This window comes from Pogona vitticeps, chromosome 12 (genome assembly GCF_051106095.1).
Source record: "Pogona vitticeps strain Pit_001003342236 chromosome 12, PviZW2.1, whole genome shotgun sequence".
In the NCBI taxonomy this organism is placed as follows: Eukaryota; Metazoa; Chordata; class Lepidosauria; order Squamata; family Agamidae; genus Pogona; species Pogona vitticeps.
The window spans coordinates 20,880,796-20,894,015 of record NC_135794.1 but is presented as its reverse complement, the minus strand read 5'-3'; the positions used below and the strand labels follow the sequence as shown (position 1 = coordinate 20,894,015).

The window sequence follows — 13,220 nt, the reverse complement described above, 5'->3', positions numbered from 1 at the left end:
AGCCGTGATGCTCTTGCCTGTAAGTCTGACCGTGTGTTTTTGCACTGCAACTACAGCTTGAAAGCTTTTTGTGGGTTAATATATTTCCTTGCAAGGCTGCTGGGCATTAGTTACTCTTTTTTTTTTTTTTTTTGGAATGAAGATAACATAAACATAACCAACAGTAATGTAACAAGTCTAAGTCACTGTACTCATGTAATAAATAACATTTTTCTAGGGACTTTTTAGTTACTTTCACAAAGCACTTCTAAACAGAGGCATTTTGAAAGCAACTTTCCAAGTATGCTACTTTTAAATCAATCCTAGGACTTTGGTTATCTAAGTAACAACAAACAATAGAAAAACAATGAGTGGAACAGCTAGTAATGTAAACAATTTGCTTTTCAACACTGCAACACAGCATGCAAAAACTGTAGTACATAAGGAGATAAACTCCTTTATAAAGCAATTTTCCAAGTTCTGCAGAGGGCACTCTATGATTCAGAGGTACTTTCAGAGCCTTCAAGCTTAATATGACATCATTATGTTACCCTACATCTTTCCTAAGTTAAATCATGGTGACCCCCAGTTTTAGCTAGACGAACTTTAGGTGGGCACATGCTCTAATGACTCAAAGCCTACAAAATGAAGCCAAGGAACCAGAGACCACACAATGCTCAAGCTACAAGACATGTTGGAGACACTAAAAGACTAAAGACACCAAGCAGAAAGCCGACAGAGCTGGGCGACCAAGCTCCCGCAGGTGCTATGGCCTCGTTCATGGATACCCTACCTTCTACCGTTGAAGTCAGCGCCCATGGCAGTGCACTGGACACCAGAAGGACACCAGCTCAAGCTGGAGACATTGTAAGGCAAAAGAGAGCAAGAGGCCTGTTGTTATTGGGTGTCTGAGGCTTACCAACTCTTTATACACGTTTGGTGCTCATTTGTAAAGAAGAGAGAACATAGCTGACCGGCAAAGCAAGCTATGCTCACTTCTATCCGGTGAGGACATCACCAAGAGTTGGCTGTTTGTGTAACTCTGAACATGTCCACCTTCTGGATGAGTCAATCTATCTCCTAACTGCAATTTAAGGCACATGGATTTACATCTACGGGAGCACTGAAAGCCAGCCTATCAGGACTCTCCTAGCTGGTGGATGAGCTAATCTGAAGTCCCCAAAATTCCCGGGAACAGTCCAGTTCTTAGGAAAAGGCTGGAGCAGAGAAATAATGACTAGAGTGGGATCATTAAGAGGAAAACAAGATTGACACCCAAGCTTCATATGTTCTATTAGACCAAAGAAGGATGTAAATCATTAAACTATTGTTAAAGATTCTAGTATTATGAAGAATGGCCAGTAATGAATTAAAGTAAGAAGACATAGTCATGACTCTTTAAAATCTTAATGAAATGGGACCCCAAATTCATTGTTAATGAATGATTTCTAAGCTTTGCGGGGGGGGACACATTATTTGGTGTTAGTGCTGAGACTGTTTGCACTAGCCTTCTGAACAAAGATTAGAAACCAGTTTCCAAATATGGCTTACAAGCAAAGAAGAGTCTGCCTCCCCATCTGCAACAATAAACTGTGGTTTGCTTGAATGAGAAAGTAACCAATTCAATGAAATGGTATGAGAGGGGAAAGACATATGTCAGCAAAAGGCTGATTCTCAGTGTTCTGGCAACCACATCTTGGAGGGCCAACTTAGGGTGCACAAGAAAGAAATTTTAAAAGATATTCTCTCTTTTAAATAAACACACACACATATATATTTATTTTTAAAACCTGCCCTGTCATCTCAAAACAGTAAGCTGTAATTCAAACCAGGTCTACAAGAAAAAAAATCTAGGGATACAGTGGTGCCTCGCTTAACGATTACCTTGTTAAATGACGAAACCGCTTGATGATGAAGTTTTTGTGATTGCTTTTGCGATTGCAAAACAATGTTCTAATAGGGAAAAATCGCTTAACGATGATCGGTTCCCTGCTTCGGGAACCAATTTTTCGCTAAATAACGATTTAGAAACAGCTGATCGACGACTCTAAAATGGCCGCCCGCTGTGTTTTCAGGATGGATTCCTCGCTTTACAGGCACAGAAAATGGCCGCCCTATAGAGGATCTTCGTTGGACACTGAGGTATTTAGCTCATTGGAACACACTGAACTGGTTTCAATGCATTTCAATGGGCTTTTTCGCTTTGCTTGACGAGGATTTCGCTTAACAGTGATTTCAATGGAACGAATTAGCCCCGTCAAGCGAGGCACCACTGTATTTTGCATTAAAACTGGCTGCCAGGATCCAAGTAATCTGATGTTTGAGCCAGGTACTCTGGTATGTCGAACCCCAAAAGCACACAGTTAGTAGCGATTAAATCACAATACATGGTTAGTCAGCAACAGGTGGTGTGCTGTACCTTCTCCTATGGGTGGGAGGCTTCTTTACACCATCCCCCAGCAATCGCATTGAACTGAAAATGAATCATGAACAATGGTCAGTCAGCAATGAGAAGGGACAGACGTAAACAAGTAGGAGACTCCCCAGACAGCAGTGGGGAGAACCTCCGGGAATGAAATGCTGAATGAAAGGATGGGATAAACAGAGTTGAGGAAGACAACATGTGTATTAGCGTATGGAAGAGGTGGTATCTTAGGTCTTAACAAGCAAATAAAGGATTCCTTTTTGGTAAACAGATTTGAATCCAATGTAAGGATAAGTGAAGAGGACTCTCTTTACTAATCAACACAGCTGCCTCTGTGTCCACAAACCATCACATGGTTTACAGACGTGCAGATATGTGCTTGAAAACCACCAACTAAGGATAAAACTGCACTATATACCTAGCATGCTTTTAGAGAAGCCGCTTCCTCGCATGGCAGAAGATGCTGTTTCGTCATAGCACATTATTTTCCCCACCCCTGTATCTCGCATGCTCTATTTTGTACTTGGTCACTAGAGGGCCAACAGAGTTTGATTGCTGAAGCAAAAAAAAATCTTACTGTAGGAGCATCAATGGGATAATCCTTGGGAATTCTCATTCCCCTTTAATGTCATGTTTGACCCCGGGGGAGTGGCTGGCGCAGACTTTTTCCTGCAAGGGCTCACACAATAATAGACGGACAGAATGCTCTATCTATTGAACGCAATTATCACCTTGTCACATGTATCTTTCTTACATGAGGATGTTTCTATTCCCATATGCATAGATAACCAGTTGCAGGAATTTCAGCTCTGGATTATTAGCTTGCAGAAATCCAGGAGCCCTCCACTCACCTCCGGTGGTTGATCTCCGACTCGCTGTTGGCGTTCTTCCCGGGGCCCCAGCTGTGGCGGCGGAAAGGAGACAAGGGTCTGACGGCGTTCCTCAGGGTCGAAGGAGGTGGGGGCACTTCTGTGATGCGGTCCAGCTCTTCATCCAGCTCTCCCAAGGCAGCCTCCTCACCATCCAGACCCCCCACCCCTGCGGCCATGTTGAAAGCGCCACCGTCCAAGCTGGGCCGGTCTTTGGGCCTGCTGAGGCCAAACGCCTGCTGAGGGAGGGACGTGTCGCTTCCCAGAGATGAGTTCCTTTCCAAGGATATGGTGTCCTCCGCTGAGGAACTGGAACTCGTACTATCTCCAGCCGATTGCTCCTCTTCAGCCTGCTGTAGAAAAACCCAAGAAACATAAACTTCATTTTTATTTGCTTGCCTGCCTGCCTGCCCGAAGCTTCCAAACAGCCGGAGCAGAACACAATATCAGAACACGCCACAGCAAGAGAGAGTAAGGTTTCCAAAGAAGTTATAATAATGGCCCGGCTTCTCCCAATGGCTAAATCCGTTCCAATGCCTGCTGAAAACGACCAAATGTCTTTCAACTTTCCTGACGGGAAATGAGCTGCAAACACAACTTTCTAACGTGCCCTCATTTCTCACACAAGAGCCATGTAAATTTTGCTGACATCACTTACAGGAATTAGGAACCCTGCTGCTCAATTTCTCTCAGACTGCTCTGGATCTTAACCTGTAGACTTATTATCCATAGCCACCCGGCGGCAGTTTGGGAACAACAGACTCTCTCCCCCCCCCCAAACCAAACTGAGGAAAATGACACAGCCGAGGAGGATGATCTCACTGAAGGTCACTATCCTGGAGGCGGTTTGAAAAGTCCTTGGCAATTATTCACAAGATTACGTAAAGGAGAAGTCCCTACAGACAGCCTTCCATAATTCCAAGTTTGCACAGAGACATTGCTTTGACAGAAATCCCCTTAAGCAAAGTTTCATGCAAAAGCTGAACACCCAAACCACATGGAGCACAAGATCACAATCTCATCACATCATATGCGGGGACGGATCATATGTCTCGTATTAATACCGTTGTGTATTTCTGAATCAAGGAACCTTCCTAACACAACTAAAAAAATAGCAGCTAAGGTTAACCCATCTCACTTTTGATGCAATGCTGGAGTCAAAAGTCATGAGACCGGGATGGAGAAGACACAGCTTCAAATCCCATGAACTTCACTGGGTTACCTTGAACTAGTCACACAGTGCCTTGCTTTACTGCCTCTTTCTGAGCTTGCACTAGAACTGGTAAAGAGCTGAGTGGTTCAGATATCTCGTTGTGGAGCCAGAGGTTGGGAGTTCGATGCCCTACTGTGGCTATTTGACAGGGGCTGGACTGGATGATCTGTAGCCATGCATCCCAACCGTGGGGAAGCCAGGTGTTCTTGGACCACAATTCCCAGAAGTCTTCCCCACCAGCTGTGCTGGTCGGGGTTTCTGGGAATTGAAGTCCAAGAACACCCGGGTGACCCAAGGCTCGGAGCCACTGATCAATGGGGTCCATTCTCAGCTCTGCAGTTCTAAGACTATTTCCCTCTCATCTTTCCTACCTCAAAGGATTGTTGTGTGAGAGAAATGGCAGAACAACCAAGTACATTACCTTTGATCTCCTGGGGCAAATAGTGGCATGCACGTTTAATAAAGAAGGAATTAATCTCACCAGCTCATATCCTACTCAGACACTCTACTTTTGATGATGACAACTATCGCTGTTTCATGAAGTCAGAGATCCAAGTGAGGGAAACCTCTTTGTTTTTAATCCCTCTGCTCATCCCTTCCCCTATTCAATAATAATCATGTGCTGTCAAGTCAATTCTGACTTACGGCGACCCTTTTTAAGGTTTTCCAGGTAGAGAGTACTCAGAAGTGGTTTACCATTCCCTTCCTCTAGGGGGCGTCCTGGAAATGTGTAACTTGCCCAAGGCTACACAGACTGGCTCTTCCCCCAGGAGGCACAGTGGAGGAATCGAACTCCCAACCTCGGGATCTGTAACCACTGAGCTATCCAGCCAGAACTTCTCCCATTTAGACCTGCTAAATTTAGGCTATAGACTTATTGGGAAGGGGGCCTGCCTTCCACACATACTGCTATGCAAAGGCTTATGGTACAAGGAGGGAGGACCGCTCATTGTGACTTTCGAACACGCCCTGCGCTGATTTCTCTGGCAAAAAAATAACGCTGTCAGAGGTGCTCTGCAAAATCCTTTACACAACACTCTCTCATCTGGTTTCAATAGTCCAAACTGAGCAGTCCAGTTATAAACAGCTTCTCCGCGCCCGCTCTTTACTGCTAAGCGATGCAGATGTACGTAAAAAGTCTTCCTGAGAGGAGGAGACAGAATAAGAACATTGTTGTGGCAAAGCCAACTATTAGGAGACGGTTCTGTGGCCGGGGAGAAAAAGCCAAAAACAAAACAAAACAAAACCCAAAAACCCACCGTGAATCACATTAGCATTTTTGGGGGGGAATTTGTGCATGTCTGGAAACTGAAAAGAATTTTACAGATGAAAATTAGTATTTGCCTCTCTGCCTCACCCTTTCCTTCGCCACTCCCTGAGTTGTGCAGGAGGCTAAAGGAGGTGGAAAATATTCCCCCCCCCCCCCAGATTCACATCCAGAGCTGTTACTTTGCTGGCTGGAAACCCCATCGTTCTAGTTCAACCCCAATGCCGTCAACAACAAGCCCTAATTGAGAAGGATCTGGGCAGCCTTGAAGAAGCAGGCAGACAGGACGGTTCCCAACATGTGGGAGGCCAAGAGGTCTTAAGAGCTAGGGTTGCTGGAAGTATATGGGTCTGGTAGGAAAAGCAAGGGGGAGAGTAGGGGCGGGCCTTAAACAGAGAAGATCACCGGAAGTGACATGACACAGCATGTTTCCTTCAGACGGGGAAAGTCACAACGTCTGCCTGCTATGGTGAATGTTCCTTTCGAGAAGGAAGAATGAGAACGGAGCCATGGATATAAACAATGGAACCCATCCAAAGGCCTTGCAGTGGCATCGCTTGCTGTGTATAAGCATGATTTGATCTTCCCAAGGCCATAGAGTCCGTCCATTATGCTTTGCATGGAGGAACAATGTCTCAGCATACTTTAATTCTTCCTTTGGACCAGCAGTCCGAGAGATTTCTAAGTGGCTTGATTAATAGATCCCTGTCTACTTTGTCACTGCTTTCACATGAGATTCAGCTGCGTGGTTGATTAAAACATACACAAAAATGGGGAGAGGGGTTGGGCTGCATTGGGGACCCTGAAACAAAAGGAATCAGGTCTCCCATGCCAACACTTTTTTGCAACACGCATCTCGAACCAAGCAAGACTATGCTTTGCCCGTGCTTCTCCGCATTTGAAGCCAAGATGCATATATCAAATGAGAGAAAATCCCACCTCGCAGGTGCCCAAAAAGGGGGACCCCACTATAAGGGATCCCTGCAAGAGTAGCAAACCCTTCGTAGCAACGATCAAGCTGGATCCAAAACCAAGCCTACCTTCCCAAAGTCCATTTCGTCCATCCCATCTCCAGACAGAGGGAAAAAGTCAGACTCGCTTTCCGACCCTCTTTGAAGGATAACTTGGGAGGAGGGGGTGTCACCGGGCAAACCATCTTCTAGGAAATTGTAACCATCTGGAGAAAGAGAAAGAGGGGAAGAATTAAACATTGAAACCCACTTTGAACCCATTTGTGAGCTCTGATAAATATTGTAGAATTCACAATAGCTCAGCTAAGAATTCTCACTAGAGATGGTTCAGCAGTTCGTAGTGGTTTGTAGGCTGAAAACCTGTTAGACTCGTAAACGAACCACCATGAACTGCCGAAGTGCCAGTTCCTGCCCATCTCTTAACATCGTACCAATGAGCTTACTTCACACCTATCCACACAAGACAGGAATTCTTATAGTACTTTCACATGTTCAATACAGCTCCCCTTCATAAAAACAGTAGCTCTTTGCAACACTCTCGAAAGGTATATTCATCTTCTTCCATGCCTTGGGGGAGGGGGGTAGTAAACAATAACTGCTTTCAGGAAATCACAGTTCTGCAATGAGAAATGCTTAGTTTCTGGATCCTTTTTAAGGAGAAAGGTGGGATAAATGAATAAATAAAATCTGTCCACTGTATACATTTGCACAAATTTGCGTAACTTCTGAGATGCAGCTCATTTCATTATTACATATAGCTTATTCTGTTTCTACTGGTTAGAAATGACCCTATCTTGCAGCACTACACAATCTGGGGATCTGCAAGATGAGGGGAGGTAGGGATCTTGCAGATGGAGTCTCAGTGCAGAAATTTGTAGATGAAGCTTCCCTCTTGACCAGCAAGGGGAAAAAGAAAAGACAAGACACACAGGCGTAAGGCAGCTGCTCTGAGGGAGGGGACCTCTCGATCTCCCCCCTCCTCCTCTTTTATTCTTCTTCTACTACATTTGTTCTAGTTAATCAATACTATTTTAACCAGAGGCATTTAATTTCCAACACAATAAATCAATCGGTTTTCTTTGTCTTATTACAGGTCATCGTTTTTTAGTTATAAGCTCAGTACTAGGCTTCTGTGCTCTGCCAGTGAAAGACAAAATGGTCCTAACAGTAATGGTTCGGAGATTTGAATGGGATTCTTCGCTCCTAGGTCTCCCTCCCCGATCAAGCATCGCCACTACAACAACATATAGCCCTCAGCACAAGAAATATTATATTTGGGGGGAAAAGAGAGAGAAAGAAATAGCCAGGATGGGGCAAAATGTCAAGGAGGAGCAGCCAGGCTGGAGAGGGGAGAGCCTTTTATTTTATCAGCTGCAGTTCCATTCTCTGCACCTTCTCTGCTTTCACCCCAACCTGGCACGTTTGACTTTCTTTTCCATTCAGCAGGAAAGGGGAAAAGAGGGAGGCGTTGAGTGGGCGGGTATGTGGAAAAGGGGGGGGAGAGAAAAGCCCGAACCGTTTGCAAGCCAGCATCCCCACGACTCCAGCTGGCGGCCCAACAGAGCATGCCCCACCACATTCCAGACCGAGAAAACAAGCCAAGCGCCTCAAAAGCAGCGTCCTTCGGAGTGGAAAATCGAAAAGGAAGTTCCAGGTTCACCACTGGGTGGATACCGTGTCTAGAAAAGTTAATCAACTCGTGCTGAAAGGTACCGCAGGGTCAGGAAAAGGGCATGATAAGCCTCCCTTCCAACACACACATCTTTCTCTGTCCCTGACGCTCCACTAGGTTACCCATTAAGCCTCTTCAAATCCTCTCCAGTTCCTCCTTCGTGACATCATGTAACCCCACCCCAGGTGTCCTCCTCTCCTCTCATCCCACCCCTCTTCCTTCCTTCTCCACTGGATCACCCACAACCAAGATCTGGCTTCTCAACCTCCTAGCCCACCCCCCCACTTGAGTCTAACCCAATTTTTCCAAGCTCCTTCCGAGTCCTCCAGAGTTGTCACTGACCCAGTTGCACATCCTCCTCCTTTATCGGGCAACAGTAATGGGGAAATTACTCCCCCCCCCCCAGGCATGCCCACCTCGGCATGCGATCCTTAACCTCAGGACAGCCAAGGGCCACCTGCAAAGATCTAGCTCTCCATATCCCAAGATGTCTTCTGTTCAGCATCCAGAAATTGAGGATGGAGGCTCCCTTAAGGGGTGTGGTGCCTTAACCATAAAAAGGAACAACGGTTTCAGGATGACCCCGTTGCCTTCTTTTTTCAAAGTTTAAAACTCATCCTTCTTCCCCGCAACGCCTCCCAAAGGCAGTTCACAACACAAGTGAACAAGCGTACGAAATCCAGCTTCAAACAGCTGTATTTGTTGGAGATACCAAACTACATCTGGAGGCAAGCCCCACGAGCAATTAACTGTTCTATGTGAACGTCACTTCGACATTTGGTTCCCCCCCCCCCAAGGCTGGAGGAAGGAAACAATGGGCAGAAATCCCACCTCCAACCCCTTGACGTCTCCCAGTTCTGCCTTATAACAATCCAACTGGGAGGTTACCAGAGCACCAAACTAGCTGCCCTATCCCTTGTCAGAGAAGGCCGATAACAAAGGCCAACAAAGCAGCCAAAGCTAGAAAAAAACAATGGTGGCCGGAGCCACTGAGATCTCTTGATTCTTGAGCAGCAATACTGGATGTAGGAAAGCTCCCAAGCCACATTTCCTGCTCCTTCAACAGGACTGGCAGTCTGACACAACAGTTCCAGGGAACGCAGTGGTTTCCCACAGTCTGACATCCAAGGAATGGCAACCAGGAACAATCTCTGCTTTTAATAGTTCAGAGAGTAAGGAAATTTGTCTCACCTGCATTAGCACAAGGAGGTTTAGGCGCCAACAGGGAGGGATCCGAAGAAGGTTCGACAGGACACCAGCTTTCCTGATTAATCTAAAAGAAAACGCAGAGACATCACCAATTAACGTGGGAGTGTTTTCAACCAGCTTGAGAAGTATGCATATTAGATACGTGATGATGGCGGCAAGACTTGTCTATACACAATACTGGAAGGTGAACCAAGTACAGAGAGTAGAGGAATGGCTACTCAAAGTCCTTGAAATGGCAAAAATCTCAGAGCTTCTAGTGGACTTTAAAAAACAACATGGAAACCCACATGGGACTTTATGTTAGATAAAGAAAATATTGACCAAGGGAAGAATAATTCTGAATCGTAGAATTCCAGATAAACCGTATGGATAGTTTAGATTTTGGTTCTTTTTGACTCTTTATTAGTTGTATAACAAACTTTATAATTGTTAGCAAGAAGAACTGAAAAATTCATGAGAAGATCCAAAGCATCATAGAGTGAAGAAACCATAAAAATTGGTCAACCCTCGTGAAGCCCCCTTTCCTTCCTCCCATTTTTTTTGTTTCTTCCCTTTTCGTTTAGTATGCATTAAGTGAAATTTTAAAAAAATGTGAAAGAGAAAGAGAGAAAATAAGTACGAGTGCTAAGTGTTTAGATAAAATGGGCCCTGGTTCACCCAAGATCATGAGAGGGATGTGTTTGATGCTGTTTGAATTAATGATGCTTAGATCATCAATATCCTGACAACTAATAAGAGCTCTAATCTGGCAGCTACACGCTGTGCCAATCATACAAAAACATTTGCAATATGGTAATGGGCACCCAACACCACTGCAGATGACATACAATAAACAAGACACATCTTGTTGAAGTTCTAAAATTATTAACACAGACTATCAACTTATGTGATAAAATGTTCCATGACAAACATAGGGTTGAAATCTTTTACTGTACAAACGGACAAGTTACAAAATTTGACAGTTATTTGCGATTTTGTGCAAATCTTGACGGGTGATTTCTTTGACAGCAAGAAACAAAACGGGGTCTGAAATGAAATGCTTCAGTGCAACAATCCGGCTCAGGGTTTCCTCACCCGGATGTTCACTCTCCCACTCGCCTCCCCATCACCCCCCACACACCCTGTGTCTCTCCTAAATAGCTTCCACCTTCACCTTCCACCTTTCTGCAAATCTGAGGAGTCCTGTTCTCTTTGAGGAGCCCCGCTGGGCCACCAATGCAGTCAGAACTCAACCACCCGAGTTCTCCATGAAAGGGGGAGACGCCTGTCAGTCACTCCCTCCTTCTAACCATGCTGGGGAAACCAAGCTGGTTAAGCCTGAGGATGAAAGCTAAGGCCCAGTTGCACGCCCTCTGTGGAACAGTTTAATACCTTGTGTTCACTCTTCTCATCACTAGCGACTGGAGCTATTTTTCTCAACTGGAGATGCCTGAGGGAGAGGACTGAACTCCGGGTCTCCTGCATGGAAAGCCAAGAAGAGCTTTCCACTCAGCCACGGACCCCCCTCAAGTCTTTTTAATGCATGATGCCCTTATTTTGACACTGGAGGACCTTCCAAGATTCATCTCCTGTGCAACAGATCACATCCTTGACAGCACTATAGAACTGACCACCATTTACCTGGGAGAGGGAGGTTATGGGGGTGGGAAGGGGGATTATTCTTAGCGTTCATTTCCTTGTTACACTCTTGGGTCCACATTTCCTTTAGCCATGTTTTAATTTAGATTCTGGTGTGCAAAGCGCACATATTTTTTCCTGTTGGTTTGAAGAGGTTCCTGGCCTCTGCGTTGTATTTTATGTCTCAAAGTTCAATTCTAAACCTGGGGGAAAAAAAGGAGTTCGGGTACCATGCAGATTTCGATAAATGAAGCTGTTAAGTAAGAGTTTTTAGAATCCCACCAGTTGTGTTCTGAATAATAGAGAGAAGCAGGCACAAAAAATGGCTAGAAAGAGGGATATACAATAAAATGATGCTTTTTAAAAGTAAAATCAACAAAAACAAAAAATTCTGCAATGGTCAGAAATCCTTTGGGGTTTTTCCCCCCCATGTCTGTTTGTCTCTTCCATTCCTCCAATTTTTAAATTGCTTTTCTCCTCCATTTCAGTGCTCTTTCAATCTCTCCTTCTGTTAAGTTGAGAGATGTTAGCAAATAATGGACAACACAAGGTAATACAACACCAAACCCACTCACTTCATGGACACCAATCCCCTTAGGTAAAAAGGTAAAGGTTCCCCTTGACATTTTTAGTCCAGTTGTATCTGACTCTAGGGGGCGGTGCTCATCCCCATCTCCAAGCCATAGAGCCAGCGCTTGTCTGTAGACAGTTTCCGTTGTCACGTGGCCAGCGTGACTAGGGAGCGCCGTTTTACCTTCCCACCAAGGTGGTACATATTTATCTACTCGCATTTACATGCTTTCGAACTGCTCAGTTGGTGAGGAGCTGGGACAAAGCGACAGGAGCTCACTCCGTCGCGTGGATTCGATCTTACGACTGCTTGGTCTTCTGACCTTGCAGCACAGAGGCTTCTGCGGTTTAGCCCGCAGCGCCACCACGTCCCACCAATCCTCTTAGATGATGGCTAAAATCAAGGAAGAGTTTTCTGCACCCATCTAAATATTAAACCGGAAGAGGCTAGGCATAAACCTATGGGGAAGAAAAATGACACACCTTGTCAAATGGATGAATGCTGATGAGGGTCTCCCACCAGGACAAGATCCTAGCTGGAGCATGTGGAAGTCACTCAATAGACTTCGAAGCAAAGCAGGAACAATCAAGTAAAACAGGGCTACTTGGATACAGGACAAATTTTCTGTGACTGTAGAGAAATTCAATCAATTAAGAACTTAATGTCCACGCAATTTATGCCCCACCATGTGTACAGAGGAAGATCGAGCAAATGGCCGAGATAAGGCTATTTAAGTAGCCTGCTTCTGATCAAAAAGGGTCTCTTTATCTTAAATTTGTTTTTAGTTCTACGTACATTTCCTCTAAGTTCATAATTTTAAATCGTGCAACACTCTGCCATCAAGAAAGAACGATTGAAGGGGCTTTACATAGCTGGAGTATTTTCCGCAGCAACAAATCAAGACGCTGATGACACCAGTTAGGATGTGAACCTGGACATATGCATACACACCACCTTCTTGCTAGAGGTCTCACAGATGAGGATGCTAAGAGGATTGCAAGAGATCAGTATTTTATGAACTCATACAGAAAAAGGCAAAAGTGACACACGTCGGTTGCATCTGGCAATAAACTGAATGCCACCACTAGCGACAGCCACCTATGGGCAGTGCAAATATCATCTGATCCATCACTGGCGAGAATTTTCAAGGCTGCACCTCTGGCGGATGAGGCGTAAGGACTGGGAGCCATTTTGCACCCATGTGGCTCCAATCCCGTGCATCTTACTGCCTTCCGGATCAAACCTGGCTCATTTCCCAGAGCAAAATGGTTTAATTTAGGCCTTGCTTTTTCCACTTCAAACCTCCTTGACATTAGCCTCGACTGAGCCTGCTCTTCTCTGCATCCCACTAACTTGGGAAAAAGCAAGCTGGCTTCAACTCCGAGTCAGTGAATAACTCAGCCTTAAAAAAAGCTAGCCCTTGAGGC

The 13,220-nt window shown here is 45.1% G+C and overlaps 1 protein-coding gene across 11 annotated transcripts in view; it reads right to left on the bottom strand.

Annotated features, from left to right (window-relative positions):
* The window catches only part of AKAP13 (A-kinase anchoring protein 13), a 211,561-nt gene that overhangs the window by 54,160 nt on the left and 144,181 nt on the right, over positions 1-13,220 (bottom strand). For 7 of the 11 annotated variants that reach the window (XM_072981791.2, XM_072981794.2, XM_072981795.2 and 4 more), the window contains 5 exons: positions 9,588-9,669; positions 6,794-6,930; positions 3,256-3,626; positions 2,399-2,452; positions 773-835 (listed from right to left, as the gene is read on the bottom strand). In XM_072981791.2, the coding sequence (XP_072837892.2) occupies positions 773-835; positions 2,399-2,452; positions 3,256-3,626; positions 6,794-6,930; positions 9,588-9,669 (707 nt within the window). The remainder of the gene's footprint in view (positions 1-772; positions 836-2,398; positions 2,453-3,255; positions 3,627-6,793; positions 6,931-9,587; positions 9,670-13,220) is intronic. The other 4 variants (XM_072981797.2, XM_078381165.1, XM_072981793.2 and 1 more) reach the window with 3 other exon arrangements.